This window comes from Nicotiana tomentosiformis, chromosome 12 (genome assembly GCF_000390325.3).
Source record: "Nicotiana tomentosiformis chromosome 12, ASM39032v3, whole genome shotgun sequence".
NCBI classification, from domain to species: Eukaryota; Viridiplantae; Streptophyta; class Magnoliopsida; order Solanales; family Solanaceae; genus Nicotiana; species Nicotiana tomentosiformis.
The window spans coordinates 17,532,393-17,547,590 of record NC_090823.1 but is presented as its reverse complement, the minus strand read 5'-3'; the positions used below and the strand labels follow the sequence as shown (position 1 = coordinate 17,547,590).

Genomic DNA, 15,198 nt, shown 5'->3' with positions numbered 1-15,198 from the left:
ACACTTCCACAAATTGGGGTTGTTTCTATATCTAATTTAAAACTAAGATTGCGAAGTTAAGAAATAAAACTAAGAGAATTGTTTTTGTTGTTTTTCAAGTTTTGTAAAAGCCTATGGCTATGACCATCACCTAGGTGTTTGCCTAATGGGATATAAACCTAAATGCTTGTTTTATTGATCGGGGTGTATTATAACTATCAACTCTCTGTTACCCCACTCAATACCTCTCGGTCAGAGAGTGAATTTGCCCAATTTGGCTTTCTTAAGTCCAAATGGGTATTGCACAAAACGGTTGCTAAAAGGTCAAGTTGGGTTCTTATTATCTCTAGGTTGAACCCTTTAATTGGGATCATCAATCTCTCGATTAACCCAATTTCATGTTAGCCAAGTTTTCCTACACTAAGTCTCTCTTTCTCAAGTAGAGACTAAGTCAAATAGGCATGAACTAATGTTTGCAATCATTAATTCTACAAATTAAAACACGAACAAGGCTAAATAATAAACACCCAACCATAAACAAGCATCAAGTTAAACACCTATAAGCTTTACACACTAGGGTTGGGTCACAACCCTAGTAAACATTTAGCTACTCATGCTTGAAATTAAAGAAATAAAAGAATAAATGATACTTAAACTCATATTGTAAAATTAAAATGTTAAAATCTATGTTAAAATATCCCAAAATATGAAAAACTACTAAAAGAAGCAAAGAAAAACGACTACTGAAGTTGCTGATGTCAAAAGTTGACCAAAAATTGTGAAACTCATCTATTTATGCAAGGCTAGAAATTTCGGACAAAAATGCAATTTGGGAGGTTCTGCGGTGGCACAATTCCATGTGTGGTCCGCAGATTTCTTCAACTTGTAGGAACTAGGGATCTGCGGCCATGAGGTCTCTTTCTATAGTCCGCATAATGGTAACTATGATCGCACAATTACATCTGCGGCCACATAGTACTTCTTATGCGGCCGCAAAATTCCTGTGCGGTCCGCACTTCTGGGAGACTTGGAATGCACATTCTCTAAACTTTTGTTCCTAGTTATCATCTGCAGCTGCACAATTCATGTGCGGACCATATTTTGCACAAAGGTCTGCTGCCCTTTTCTTCATTATCTGTGGCCACGTATGATAGTCTGCGGTCCGTACTTCTGAGCTTTTGTGTCTTTTATGGCCTTGAGTTTAGATTACTCCTTTTTGAGTTTGATTTCATCTCGGGAGTCCGTCTTCTAATATTCCAGCAATTTAGCATATTTTATCTATTTTCGAGAACAAAATTAAACGCTTTTGGACTAAAACAAAAGCTAAAATGCGCTAATATGTAGTCAAAATCCCCACTTATCAACTCCCCTAAACTTAAGTTTTTACTTGTCCTCGAGCAAATAAATTAGTTCCCACCTCCACAAGTCAAGGGCCATTCCTTCTTATCAAAGGTGAGTCATCCACACATCAATTAGGACCAACAATTACCCACACCACTTATGAATTATCAACAAGGCAACAAGTCAAACGTTTATGCATAAATAGGTCTAATGTGACACTTGAGCATCAAGAGTTGACTTTAATCATCAAGGAAGCTCGCCACGTAGGTCATTATGGATCCCAAACTTCTCCTCCTCTACTCTCTGTTGGCTAACTGGCTCAAGAATTTTAGCACTCAATCAAAAGAGTTTCGAAAGGTCCACTTATCTCTCTCAAACAAATGTCGCAAGTACGGCATTAAGTACCATATGTTTTCCCCTCATGTAGATTACCACTAATATAAGCTCACTCGGCTTGAAATCACGTAGGGCCTTTTCGGAATGCAATGAAGGCTCTTGGACTAAGGCTGGATATGTTATGATACATCGGGTTCATCTTTCCTTAAGCACTCAATTTTCTTTTCTCGGCTCATGCTTTGCCAATTATTTGAGGCATTTTTCTTTTCCTTGGGGAATTTAGAGAGACTTAACATCACTCTTTCTTGATTATAACATTCATTTTCTCCCCCTTTTATTTCTCAATGCTTTGCAATATTACTTCTCTTTGAATCCTTTCAACTTTTCCTCTTATTCACTTTCTTTATGCATTTTCTTTTTGCTCTTTCCTTTTCATCATTTTTTTACTCTTTTTGTGCCTTGATACCTTTTCCAAGTTCCTCGTCTCTCCCCCAAACATACATTTTTAAGCCAATTATTTCACAAGAGTATTAAGGAAAGCTCGAGTGCCAATAGGGGGTCACAACAAAACGGGTAAAGGCTTCTAACATGGTTAACATATGAGAAAGGTTTGAGGCTCAAATATGTTGGCTAGGGATAACAACATTGGTGGGCAATGGAAAACATCAAGTGGGTCAAGGAAAGCCTACCATCACTTCTCAAGCCAAGAAAAACTTAAGATTTCACCTTGAAACACATTCGGGGCAAGTTTTAGACCATTTGCACGGGTACTTGGACTTGTAACAAAAACATCTCACCTCTTACGCAACTGGATTGTTAAAGAGGATAAAGTCGAGGGCCCACAATGACCATATTCAAGATTGAAAATCACTATGGTTCGATTAAAACACTCGATGATTGCCTAAGTCAACACAAGAGTCACAAGGTCACTAACTAAAGCTATTTCTTTCCAAAAATCTTGTTTTAACCATAAGCGCGTAGTTAAGTGTGTTGGTACCAAGTGAAGCATGTTTGACTCTTCGAACATGACTCAATTAGGTCCTTTTATTCATTACTACTACTATTATTACCTAAACACCAAAAAGGACTCAATCCCTTAAGAAGGTTATCACGCCATCCATCGTTGGGAAGAGTCACCCGGTTCAAAAACTACCTTTGAAAAGAACTGTGGCATTAAGAAAACCAAAGGTTTATTATCTACTAAAGCATAAAAACAAGCTACTAATTCAAAAAGAAACTACTTGGTTAAACACTAACTAATAAGAAAACAAACATAGAGAAGCTACAATGCAAAAACTATTGAAAGCGTAATGAATATACATAATGAGAGAGTAGTAAGAATATATACATAATGAGAAAGAAGAAGAAAAAATAGTATCAAGTTAATTACAGGCCAAATGTCTCAGAATTGGCAAAATATATATATCAAATAAATTACACCCCCCTGAATAACAAATAAGCAATGTACCCAATGCTTAACAGAATAAGAGTAAAGGAGGGGTAAGAGTGAAGAAAACTCCCTATGGCTCCTTGGCCATCTCTGTGTCAACGACAGCATCACCACCCTCAGTCTCCTCCAACTAGATCTAAACTCTATCTTCGTGAACCTCTTCATCATCTATTGCACATGACATAGATATGGTAATATCGTGGTATTCTTTGTAGCCCATTCTCCCTGCACCTGATGTACCAGAAGATCTAAATCACCAATTGCCAGTAATTTCTGGATATTCATGTCAACGGCCAAATTGATCCCCAATATGCAAGCCTCATATTCTGCCATATTATTGGTGCATGGAAATCTGAGTTTCGCGGATACCGTATAATGTTGACATGTTTTTGACACCAAAACGGCTCCAATACCCACTCCTTTGAAGTTTGCGACTCCATCAAAAAATATTCTCCATCCGTCGTAGGCTTCAGCGGTATCTTCTCCTGCGAATGGTACTTCTTTATCTGGAAAATACGTTTTTAGTTGTTCGTATTCTCCTCCTACATGATTTTCCGCAAGATGATCCGCCAATGCTTTTCCCTTAACCGCCATCTGAGTCACATAGACGATGTTGAATTCACTCAACAATATCTGCCATTTTTCCATCTTCCCTGTAGGCATAGGCTTCTGGAAGATGTACTTTAGAGGATCCATCCTTGATATGAGATATGTGGTATAGGCACAGAAGTAGTGCCTCATTTTCTGGGTTATCCAGGTCAAAGCACAGCAGGTGCATTCCAGCAAAGAATATCGTACTTCGTAGGGTGTGAACTTCTTACTAAGATAGTATATGGTATATTTTTTCCTTCTCGTATCATCATGTTGTTCCTAAACACATCCGAAAGCCCCATATAATACAAAGAGATAGAGTAGCAGTAGTCTACCAGGTTCTGGCGGGACCAGGACTGGCGTTGTGGACAGATATTCTTTGATTCTGTCAAAAGCTTTCTGGCAGTCTTCAGTCCAACTGGTTGCGACATCCTTCTTTAACATTTTGAAAATCGGCTCACAAATCATGGTTGATTGTGCTATGAAGCGGCTGATGTAATTAAGATGTCCCAAGAATCTCATTACATCTTTCTTGTTCTTTGGAGGTGGCAAATCCTGGATAACACCTTTGATGGGTCTAGCTCAATTCCTCGGCAGCTGACGATGAATCGTAACAACTTTCGTGCGGGGGCCCCGAAGGCACATTTTGCAGAATTCAATTTCAAATTGTACCTTCGAAGTCGATCAAAGAAGCTGTCTTTTCGGCATTCTCTTCATCCATCCAGATCTGATGATATCCTGCGAAGCAATCCACAAAGGATTGGAGTTCATGCTTGGCACAGTTGTCGATCAGTATGTGTATGTTGGGTAACGGGAAATCATCTTTGGGACTTGCTCTATTTAGGTCCCGATAATCGACGCATACTCTGACTTCCCATCCTTCTTTGGAACTGGCACGATGTTAGCCAACTAAGTTGGATATTTAACCACTCTGGGAACCTTAGCTTTGATTTACTTGGTGACTTCTTCTTTGATTTTTAGACTTATATCTGGCTTGAACTTTCTGAGCTTCTGCTTTACTGGCGGACACATTGGGTTGGTGGGTAGTTTATGGGCTACTATGGACGTGCTCAAAACAGTCATATCATCATAAGACCATGTGAAAATGTCTTCATATTCTTTCAGGAAATGGGTGTATTCGTCTTTCTCTGATGGTGACAGGTGAATGCTTATGCAAGTTTCTTTGACTGTTTCAGAATCTCCCAAATTGACTATCTCGGTTTCGTCCATGTTGGACTTAGGCTTGTTCTCAAAATCTTCAACTTCTCTAACAATTTACTCAAGTATCATATCCTCTTCTTCTATTTCCTCTGAGTCACTATCCTTATGTTGCGTTGTCTCATTACATGTCACAGTTGTTGGTTCATCACAATAAGAAATATTAATGTTGTAGAGAGAACAATGTAGAGAATAGTACTAAATAATAAAATAGCAAACCATTGATAATTATCAAGATGTCAAACAAAAGCGATTCTTAATGATTCAAAGAAAGGTTTCAAAATAAAATACTGAAAATGTTTTTAAAATGCTCATAAGATTTTTTTTAAAAATAAATGACACTAACAGCCAGGCTACCCATGAACTCGGCAGGCCCTTGATGGTATGGCAGTCCAGTTTCTGAGAACAACTCCCTTCTCCATTGTTTGGATAACGAGGCCTTCCTCCTCCCCCTCCTCAACTATTACGCTGCAGTCCATATCTTCATCTTCCAAGAATAGATTCCTTAAACCAGCTAGAATTTCATCTTCTTCAGATCTCTACATCATATCGACCTGATGGAAGGATTGGCTCAAATGTGGTATTGGCTGATCAAGAGGGTAATAAGGACCATGACATGGTGGCAAGCAATTCTGATACTCGTGCCAGGTGTACTGATATCCCAGTCCAAAGATCGTGCCATGACATTTTAATTGTATTGGTTTGGTGATCCCTTGGAGATTCTTGCCAAGACCTATGCTGGGTTCATACCCTATCCATGCCAATATTCTTTCTATTTTGCTACTCTACCATTTGTCCTTCTCGATCGCGTTAACATGCTCAATGCGATGTTAAATCTCTCCCCCTAACTTCCTTCTATTCTCCACAACCGGGACAGTCTAGTTGGTGTAAATAAGGATACTCCCGTATCCATGAATGATCACCTCCTGATGATTCCATTCGAACTTCACAGCCTGATGCAGAGTAGACGCTACAGCCCCAGCGGCGTGTATCCAAGGTCGTCCCAATAACAGATTGTATGAGGCGGATATGTCAAGCACTTGAAATTCAACATCCAACCAAATTGGACCCATTTGTAAGCAGATGTTGGTTTCTCCGATTGTGGCCCTTTGAGACCCATCGAACGCTTTTACGTTCATAGTTCCTTCTAGTATCTCATGCAAACCTTTACCTAACCTCTTCAATGTAGTCAACGGGTAGATGTTGAGACTTGAAACCCCATCTATCAAGACCGTGGCAATGAATTTGTCTGCGCACTGCACTGTGATATGTTGTGCCCTGTTGTGACTCAACCTTTCCGGCGACAGTTCATCTTCGTGGAAAGTGATCTTATGTCTTTCCAATACTTTTCCTACCATGTTGGCCATCTCTCCACTCGTAATGTTGTTGGGTACATAAGCCTCATTCTACACTTTCATCAATGTGTTTCTATGTGCCTCAGAATTCTGTAGCAGTGATAGAATGGATATATGAGTAGGGGTTTTGTTTAAATAATCAATCAAAGAATACTCCCTTGATTGCACCTTTCTCCAAAGATCATCCGAGCCGGTTTCAATGATAGGCTACCTGGAAGCGGCTTCTTTACTTGTTTCCCCCAAATGCTCGGGCATGTAAACCCTACCAGTTCTGGTCATACCTTGTGCTGCACCAGTTTCTTCCATTTTCCCCTTTCCTTTCCTTCTCGCTTCTGCAGTATAGTCCCAGGGCACAACATTGGAATTAAAGGATGGTGTGGGTGCTACCGTTATGGTGAATGGTGTGGTCACTTCTACTTTAAACGGAGTTAGCATGGCTGAGGGCGTTGTTACTTCAACCTCGAATGGAGTAGATGCGGCTACCTCAACTTCAATCGGTGACTCTATATGTACCATAATTGGTGTGAGAGTGACTGGAGGCATTTTGGGTTCATCCCCTTCTCGAATGAGTCCAATTGACCCTTCCGGATCCCATTCTTCATCAGTTTCAATCACATTTACCCCCGAGCCCCTGTGATCCGGGAGGGGATTGTTGTGGACATTAGGTGTAGTTTTTTTTGCCTGTATAACTTTGGTATAAATCAGTGTCTGGATCTTATCCTTTAAAGTGCGGCATTCATCAATAGTTTGACCCTTCATGCCCGAATGGTAGGCACATGTCTTATTCGGATTGACCCATTGAGAGGAATATTCCATGGCGACAGCGGGAATGGGAGTGACATAACCAGAAGCTTTCAATCTCTCATACAACTGGTCAATAGGTTCGGCAATAGGAGTGTATTTTCTGGGCGGCCTACGATCGAAATTTGGCCTAGGTGTTTGGTAATTTTGGCGGGCTGGTGGTGAGTGGTAATATGCTGGCTGAGTGTTGTAAGTGTGGTAGGCGGTAGCGGGTTGTTGATATCTAGGAGATGAAGGCTGATATGTGGGTGGAGGTGTTTGGTATGTGAAAGGAGATTTCGGACCTTGGGCTACCATCACGGCCCCTACTTCCTTCTTTTTGGATATGCCTCCTGACTGCAAGGCTTTGTTCCTAGCTTGGAGTGCCTCGAAATTTGTTACCATCCCGCTTTTGATTCCCTCTTCTATTCTTTCTCCCAATTTGATGATGTCGGAGAATTTATGATTTTCAATAACCATCAACCTCTCATAATATTGCGGATCCTGGGCCCGGACAAAGAATTTGTTCATTTGTTCTTCTTCTAATGTCAGCCTTACCTTTGCAGCTTCTGATCTCCATCGAGTAGCATACTCGCGGAAAGTCTCTGTTGGCTTATTCTTAAGATTCTGGATATTGAAGACATCTGGTGCATTCTCTGTATTGAATCTGAACCGGTCCATGAAATCTGACGCCATGCTTACCCAATTAATCCACTTCTTTGGATTTTGACTGATGTACCAGGATAGGGCATCTCCAGTGAGGCTCCTCATGAATAGCTTCATGCGGATTCTTTCATCTTTACTAACCCCTACGAGCTTGTCGCAATACGTCCTTAGATGTACCTTTGGATCACCTGTCCCGTCAAACATTTTGAACTTTGGAGGTTTATAACCCTCTGGCAGTTCTACGTCCCGTTGAATACATAAATCCTCATAGTTCAAACCTTCGATGCCTTTACCACCTTCAACACCTTGGACTCGACTTGTAATCTTCTAAAGTTCTTCCGCCATGTTCTTGATGAGCAGGTCCTTCTCGGTGGATTCTGGTGTGTACGGGGTTTGTTGTGAAATGTGAGGTAAGGTTTCTACTTATATGGGGTTACTTTGGTGGATTCCAGGGATTTGGGTGTATTGGTGCTCATTGGTTGAGTTCTGGGGATCAGGGGTAGGTTGTGGTGTGTTTTGAGGAGTGTGGTAGGTAGTAGTTTGTGGTTACTGGGTTGGATGATGTTGGTGTTGTGGAGGAGTTGGTACTGGTGGAGGACTAGGATTTTGGGGAGGCATGGTGTATTGATGAGGTACGGGAGGATTTTGGGGGTGTTGGATTTTGGGCATTTTGTTGGTTGATGTCGTGGACATTCAGGGTGAGTGAAAGGTTTTCCAAGTTATGGAGCTGCTCAAGTTCCCCTTGTAACTCCAGTATCTTTTGCTCTAATCGCAAAACCAAGTCATTCTATGCCGGTGTACTTCTACCATCCGAAGTCTTAACATTATCTTCATGTGTAGCGTTGTCTTTCCTGATACCGCTCATATCATCCATCTCAGCCTTTCCTTTGTTCTTAGGATCACTTGGAGGAGGAGGAGGTGGAGGACCTCTAGATCTGGTATGATATGCCGATGATGCCAGTATGCACAAACCAACCTCAGGGGATGGGAATAAACAAAGAAAAGAAGAAAAACAAAAGGTAAACAAGTCAGTAAAGAGTATTAAAAGGATAATTACGATATTTAAACACATATTGCAGAATTATAAATCCGCGTCCTAATTTGGGGACCTCATCTTGCCCGAGGTAGGCCTAACGACATATAGCTTTGGAGAAAACTCAATGTCGATAACTGCACCATTTCATTAATATGATAAATAGACCAAATCTGTACTAAAACGATAATAATTAGAAAGAGTCACTAGTGGCATTTGCCTTATTACAATCAAATTCTAAAACGAATCTAGAAAACGTCATTCCTAATCTACTTGGTCCCAGAGGTACCTTCTCCAAGCTTGTCCTTCTTAGTCCCGTCAATCAGATTCCACAGGTCGCGCATGTCCAACAGCAGATACGCCCTATCTAGATTTCCTTCTTCATTGCCCTCTGCGTTCTGACAATCCGAGACCCTTTTCCTTATCTTTCCCTCAAGTTCCATCAAACCTTGCTCCAAATACTCCAACCTTTATGTTGATTTAGTAGCGATTCCCTTCTATTCATTCATTGCTTCCATGTCCACCTTATGTTGTTCCAAATGCCTGGCCTCAGATTCAAAGACCCTTTTACGCAACCTCTTGTATTTGACTTGTGCATCAGCAGCGTCGTCTATAACCCTATTTCTCAAATCAACCCCTGGCTTAACCTCTCCTACTATGTCATCGACCAACCATGATGGGTAGAAGTACACATGGACGTTGTGATACCTATCTTGCTCGATGGTATCTTTCTCCACAATAATCTTTTGATTCCACATATATTGTGCCTCAAACATGAATGGGATGGCATTCCCTTGGAAGTCTGCTTTGTAATGAACCATTTTGGAAACTCATGGTATAACCTATTTTCTCCCAGCTTGCCTCATAAATCTGATAGGCGCATAAGGATAGATTCCCTTTAATCCGATTAGCACTAGATGAGGAACATCTCTCGACCTGATGATGAATTCAGTGCTAGGGAACCACTCAAACATCCAATGTACTTTGTCATCAGTCAAATTGCTAAAGAAATATACCCATCTCACAGTGTTTCCCGGTTGTGCAAACCTGTCTGGGATAAAAGTCATTCTCTTCGGATGGTAATAAGCTATGTGGTCATTCCATGGTCGTCGCGAAAATTCTTGACGGTATTGTCATCTCTGAAGATGTTCCAACAACCATATTTGTAGCAGCAGATTGCAACCCTCGAAATTCCTATATCCCTTTTTGCAACTGTCTAAGGCTCGGTACATCTCAGCCATGATCATTGGGACAATAGTGTATGTTTGCCCCTCAATTCCTTCCATTAGGGTCTTAGTGACTATAGCTAGGCATGTGTGGATCCTTTCTCCTTGTATCGGGAATATCAGCATCCCCAAAAAACAGACAATGAATACAAAAACCCGGCGATAAGCCCAACCCAAAGAAGTGATGGCAAATTCATCATGGTAAAGACGATATGACTTGCTATGACCATAACACTCGTAAAGGAAGTCGAATGGTATGTAAGATTTCTTCAGACACACTAACTCATCATTTTTCCTGAAACCCATCATTTTTAAGAAACCTCGAGAAGTACAATTTTTCGGTACCAACAAGCCAGGGCTATCCAATGGGAGCCCAGCGAAGCCTCCTATTTCCTCTAGAAAGGGAGTCATTTCTATATCACCAAAACGGAAGACGACCCTCTTCTCATCCCAGAACATCGTGGCAGCCTCAATTAACATATTGTTCTACTGAATATCTATCAAAGAAGGTAAATTACCGTGAACTCTTTTCACATGGTTTTTGTCATTTGGCGAGAGATTTTCCCACTAATCTAGCAACAAAGGTGGGATACTTCAAACCATGCCGAACTTGGGGACTTCGTGCCTCATTTCTTCAAAACAAATAAAGTTAGCCGCTTCCCCCTCCGGATTCGACTATTTACACATTACTGATTAGCATATCGGCACGTTTTCTCCAAATAATGCACATATCATGATTGTACCCATTTGGGTTTAAGGAAATCCCGGCGGGCTTTGGACAAGGCTTGCCTTAGAGAGTTATTACGTGGACAGCGTTCTAACCCATACTAGGTTTAAACATGATGCATGCATGGTTAATATTAGAGTGGGGGTTTCTAAAAGAGTCTAGACCGGTACCCTCAAGTAGACAACTTGAGAGGGGAAGGCACGAAACCGTTGATTACACCGCTGATCGACTAGTTTTTCCGCAAATAAGCCTTTTCGAATTTAAAGTGTGATTTAGGAAGAGCGCAGACACTCATCAAGTGCCACTATGGTATTAGTTACGCACTAGTGGAATATGATGTGGAGCATGCTTTATGTAAAGATAAAACAACACGTTGTCAAGTATTTTGCATGATGTAGTCAATAAATACAGTATTAAATATAACGTAAAGACATAAAAAGAAAGGAAAACAAGGAATAAGTTAGTTTGCGTAATGTGAAAATTGTAATAAAGTAAGCAAGGGAGTAGGGGTAGGGAGGAACATGATGTAACAAATTTAAAAATTATTTGCAGTAAGTAAACGTGACTAAAGGGAAACACATATTGTAACCGAATTAAGCAGAGATTTGCATATTAATATGAATTCAAATAAAGGGAAAATAGGGGAAAGGATGTGCATGTAGCAATAAAAGGGAAACGGGAGCGGGATATTCATGTAACAGCAAAATAACAAAGACACGCTTATCAGAGAAGACTAATTCATATAGACCAAGTTCGTTATGGTAAGAGCCTAAACAATATCCCCAGCAGAGTCGCCATGCTGTCGCGCCCCTCTTTCTCGCGAAATAGGGTTTCGACACATGAAAACTCTTTTAAATGAAGGGTGTTAAAAGAGAGAGTCGCCACCTAACGGGTTTGAAGTGCGTTAGGGCACCTATTTGTAAGTAACTCTGGTTTAACTAATTTGCCTCACCAAAGATCGGGTAAGGGCTCAAATTACCTCGAGGAGAAGGTGTTAGGCATTCCTTGAGGTCCACAACTATGGGTCCCGACCAAACTCGAATTATATGAATTAATCCAAATAAAGAGAAAAGACAAAATTGGGCAAATAAACGAAATAATTGATTTTAAGGCAAGGTAGGAGGTCCTAAGTGTTTTAGCCAAAAGGATCACCCCGTGCAATATAAATAATACTTCGTAACTCCGTCGAGATGGGGTGTTACTCGTATTATTCAGCGGGCATAGACTATCATCTCCTGCTACCCCAATTACTATCTTTAAGTTGTTACCTAAGGCACACTAATTGATTCTAAGACGTACCTTAAGCATGCACTACTCGTCCCACGCCTATGGCCCCAGAAGCGTTTGGACCTCTATTTTGGGTGGTCCTAGACTTAACTTAGGTTGCTCAAAATTATAAAATTATGCGAAATACAAAAGCAAGTTGGACTTCATATAAAAGCAAATAAGGGCTCAAGCTAGCCTCCGCACTTAGACAACAAATGCACGCAAACAAATTGGCGTTTGACAGTCGCAGAATTAAGACTGAGTTAAAATCATTAAATCCTATAAACATGATTTCTATGTGATTCTGGATTTTGATCATGCGGGCAATTATGCAAAGTATAATTTCTGAGCGACTGCATAGTTGCCTACTGATTATAAGTATAAACGGTTAAAACCTATAGGCATGCTATCTAAGTGATTTACGCAGTATTTGGCAGTGATAAACACGAGAGATATTAAGAATTACTTAGTTTGATCCTATAGTTATGCTTTCTAATAGTGGCAACAAAACAGTGTTGAAAGTTCAATATTAACCTATAGGCAGAATTTCTAACGAATAACAATTGAAATTGATTTTTTATACTTAGCTCCTATAGGAATGTCTCCTAGGTGGGCAGTATAACAGCGAATTAACCAATTAAAACCCAATAGGCATGATTTCTAAATGCAGATGTTTTGTAGAACGTAAGCTAACCTAGCCCTATAGTCATAGTATCTAATGAATACGCTACAGTTATGTAAATTGAAAGATTGGTCATTGACACTTTATTTCCTATAGGCATGGTATCTAATAAAACACATAGGAGCAGAATATGTTAAACGGATTAAACACTCAGGTCCTATAGGCAGGTTATCTAACAACACATAGGAGCATAACATGTTGAGTAAATTAAACACCTATAGGCAGGATTTCTACCCGTTCATGCAAATATTAGAATAAACCCTTTTCCCAATTTTACTAACACCCCAATTGTTATTACAGCATTATTACAAGCCCAATGAATGAATCAAATTACAAAGTTACGAAATCACTATAGTGGGCCTAAGACAGGCCCAAAGTACACCCAGCCTGGCCAGGCTTTCAAATTTTGTATCCATGCAGGTTTCACCACAGCCCAGAAGTCATAGCCAATCAAACCCAGAAAACAATCTTCATTTATACAAAATAGCCAATACTGAGTAACCACTGATGATCAATAACCATTTACACAAACCATTTACCAAGGGCTTCAAGAACCCAGGGCAGTGCTCATACTAGGGAGGTTGATAGAGGAGACTTTGGCTTTTAGCCAGCCCCAGAATTAAACAAGAAATAAATAGTGAAAATAGTAGTAGGGTAATAGGTTTGGAAAACATTTACAAACTTGTAAGATAATCATATAATGAACTCCAAAAGCAAATTAACACACTGGGCAAGGTGACATATGATAAGGAATAAGGAGCTTGGGATTGCAAGTTGCAAGTTAACAGGCAATGGTGTTATACTATTAAAACCAAGTAATGCAACTAATTTAGGACTTAAAGGATCAGATTATACCCAAACTCAGGATTACACAATATAATACAAACAGGATTAGATATCATAGAGGGTATCAGTCAAGTTTAAGGGATAACAAGTTGTTAGAGGTGCAGCATTGGATATGGCAAGAACACATAAAGTGATAATCATATTCGTAGGGGCACACTAAACATTTAGAATGAAGGTCTTAAACAAACTAAGGCATATTAATGACAAAAATTGATCACTAGAGATTCAGAATTAGGCAGAACACATGGATCAAGCCATATAATCAAGGCAGAACATCCAGATTATCAGCAATCACCAAGCTAAACATGTTTCAATCTGTCCAAATTGACTAAGCTAGGTGCAAAGACATTATTAGGCTAGTAATTATAGGTAGAATTTAGATAGGAAAAGAGTCAATGGAATACATGAAGTCATGCAGTTTTAGAAAATATGCTAACATAATGGAATAAATATTGCGAAGGTTTAGAAGCTAACCCGGTAGCCTTGGATTTTAGCCGACCAAGAGCGTAAAACAGAACAAGATACTCAACGAGCACAGAGTAAAGCTTCAGTTTTTTATCGAAGTTTTATTAACCGGAATTGTTTCCTATGAGTTTTATTTATGATTTGAAGTTACTTTGGTTAGATTTGAGCCCTCTGGAGGTTGGTTTACTCGATAAGGTCGTTTTAGAGTATCGGTCTAGCTTTTTTGAGGTAAGTATCTTGCCTAACTTTGTGTGGGAGAATTACCCCTTAGGATTTGAGTTACTTGTGCTAATTGTGTCATGTGAAGCTCCGTGTACGCAAGGTGACGAGTCCATAGTCAGGCTTATTTGTAGAAATTTGACTGTTTAGGGTTCTTAGGTTTTTATGTCCTTTAAATATGAAGTTGTTTTATCATGTTAAATTCCCCATTTACTAAATTCACCCTTACATGTCTTATTTGGATTAATTGCTTCATGTTTTACCCTTATTGCCGATTAAACTCTTATGTGCCTTAACTGAAGTTGTTGCCTCTTTTATTGCCATGCTATCCTTTCCGTAATTATTTATCCTTGATTGAAGTTATTAATATCTTTTCCATAATCTGCTTATCCTTAATTGAATTTGTTGTATCTCTTCCGTAATTGATCAACTCTAAATGATGTTTTGTTATCCCTTATCATTGTTGACTTATCCTTATTTGGAATCATTGATTCATGTTATCCCTCTTATCGTTGAATTGTACCTTTGTGGAATCATTGTTAAACATTATCTCATCCTTGTCGAGCTATTCTTTTTGAAACCATTATTCCCTGTTGTGTCTTTCATTGTGAGCTCGTTCTTCCGTTTCATTGTGTTTTGAAGTTCCTGGGTTGATTTTCTTGCCGTATTCTCGTATTATTATCGTTGTTGCTGTTGTATTCAGTATTGTTGAACCGAGGGCTATGCGTGGTTGTGATATTGAAATTGTTTTGAGGAAATGTTGTGGCATGTGGGCACATATTGTGAAAGTCATTTATCTGAGATGTTATGTTTTGTCATACGTGTTATTGTTGAGATAATTCTTATGTTGTTTTCACAAAGTTTCTGTCGTGCTGTTGTTATTGTGTTTGCACGAGGTTTTTGCCGTGTTGTTGTTGTTGTGTTGGACGAGGTTTCTGCCGTGCTGTTATTATTATAGATACGCCTGTTGTGGTATAAGGTTGGGTGTTGAATTGCATGCGGTAAGATAAGGTGGGCT

The 15,198-nt window shown here is 39.7% G+C and overlaps 2 protein-coding genes across 2 annotated transcripts; both read right to left on the bottom strand.

The window, feature by feature from the left end:
• Positions 1-5,793: 5,793 nt before the first annotated feature.
• Positions 5,794-6,282, bottom strand: LOC138902305 (uncharacterized). The gene has a single exon (XM_070190150.1). The coding sequence runs from the start codon at positions 6,280-6,282 to the stop codon at positions 5,794-5,796; it is 489 nt and encodes a 162-aa protein (XP_070046251.1).
• Positions 6,283-6,477: 195 nt separating this feature from the next.
• LOC138902304 (uncharacterized) lies at positions 6,478-7,920 on the bottom strand. Its single transcript, XM_070190149.1, has one exon. The coding sequence runs from the start codon at positions 7,918-7,920 to the stop codon at positions 6,478-6,480; it is 1,443 nt and encodes a 480-aa protein (XP_070046250.1).
• Positions 7,921-15,198: the final 7,278 nt, after the last annotated feature.

Excerpts from the sequence above, each read along its gene's own strand:
- LOC138902305 (XM_070190150.1), bottom strand. The coding sequence starts at position 6,282 with ATGGCCAACATGGTAGGAAAAGTATTGGAAAGACATAAGATCACTTTC.
- LOC138902304 (XM_070190149.1), bottom strand. The coding sequence starts at position 7,920 with ATGTTTGACGGGACAGGTGATCCAAAGGTACATCTAAGGACGTATTGC.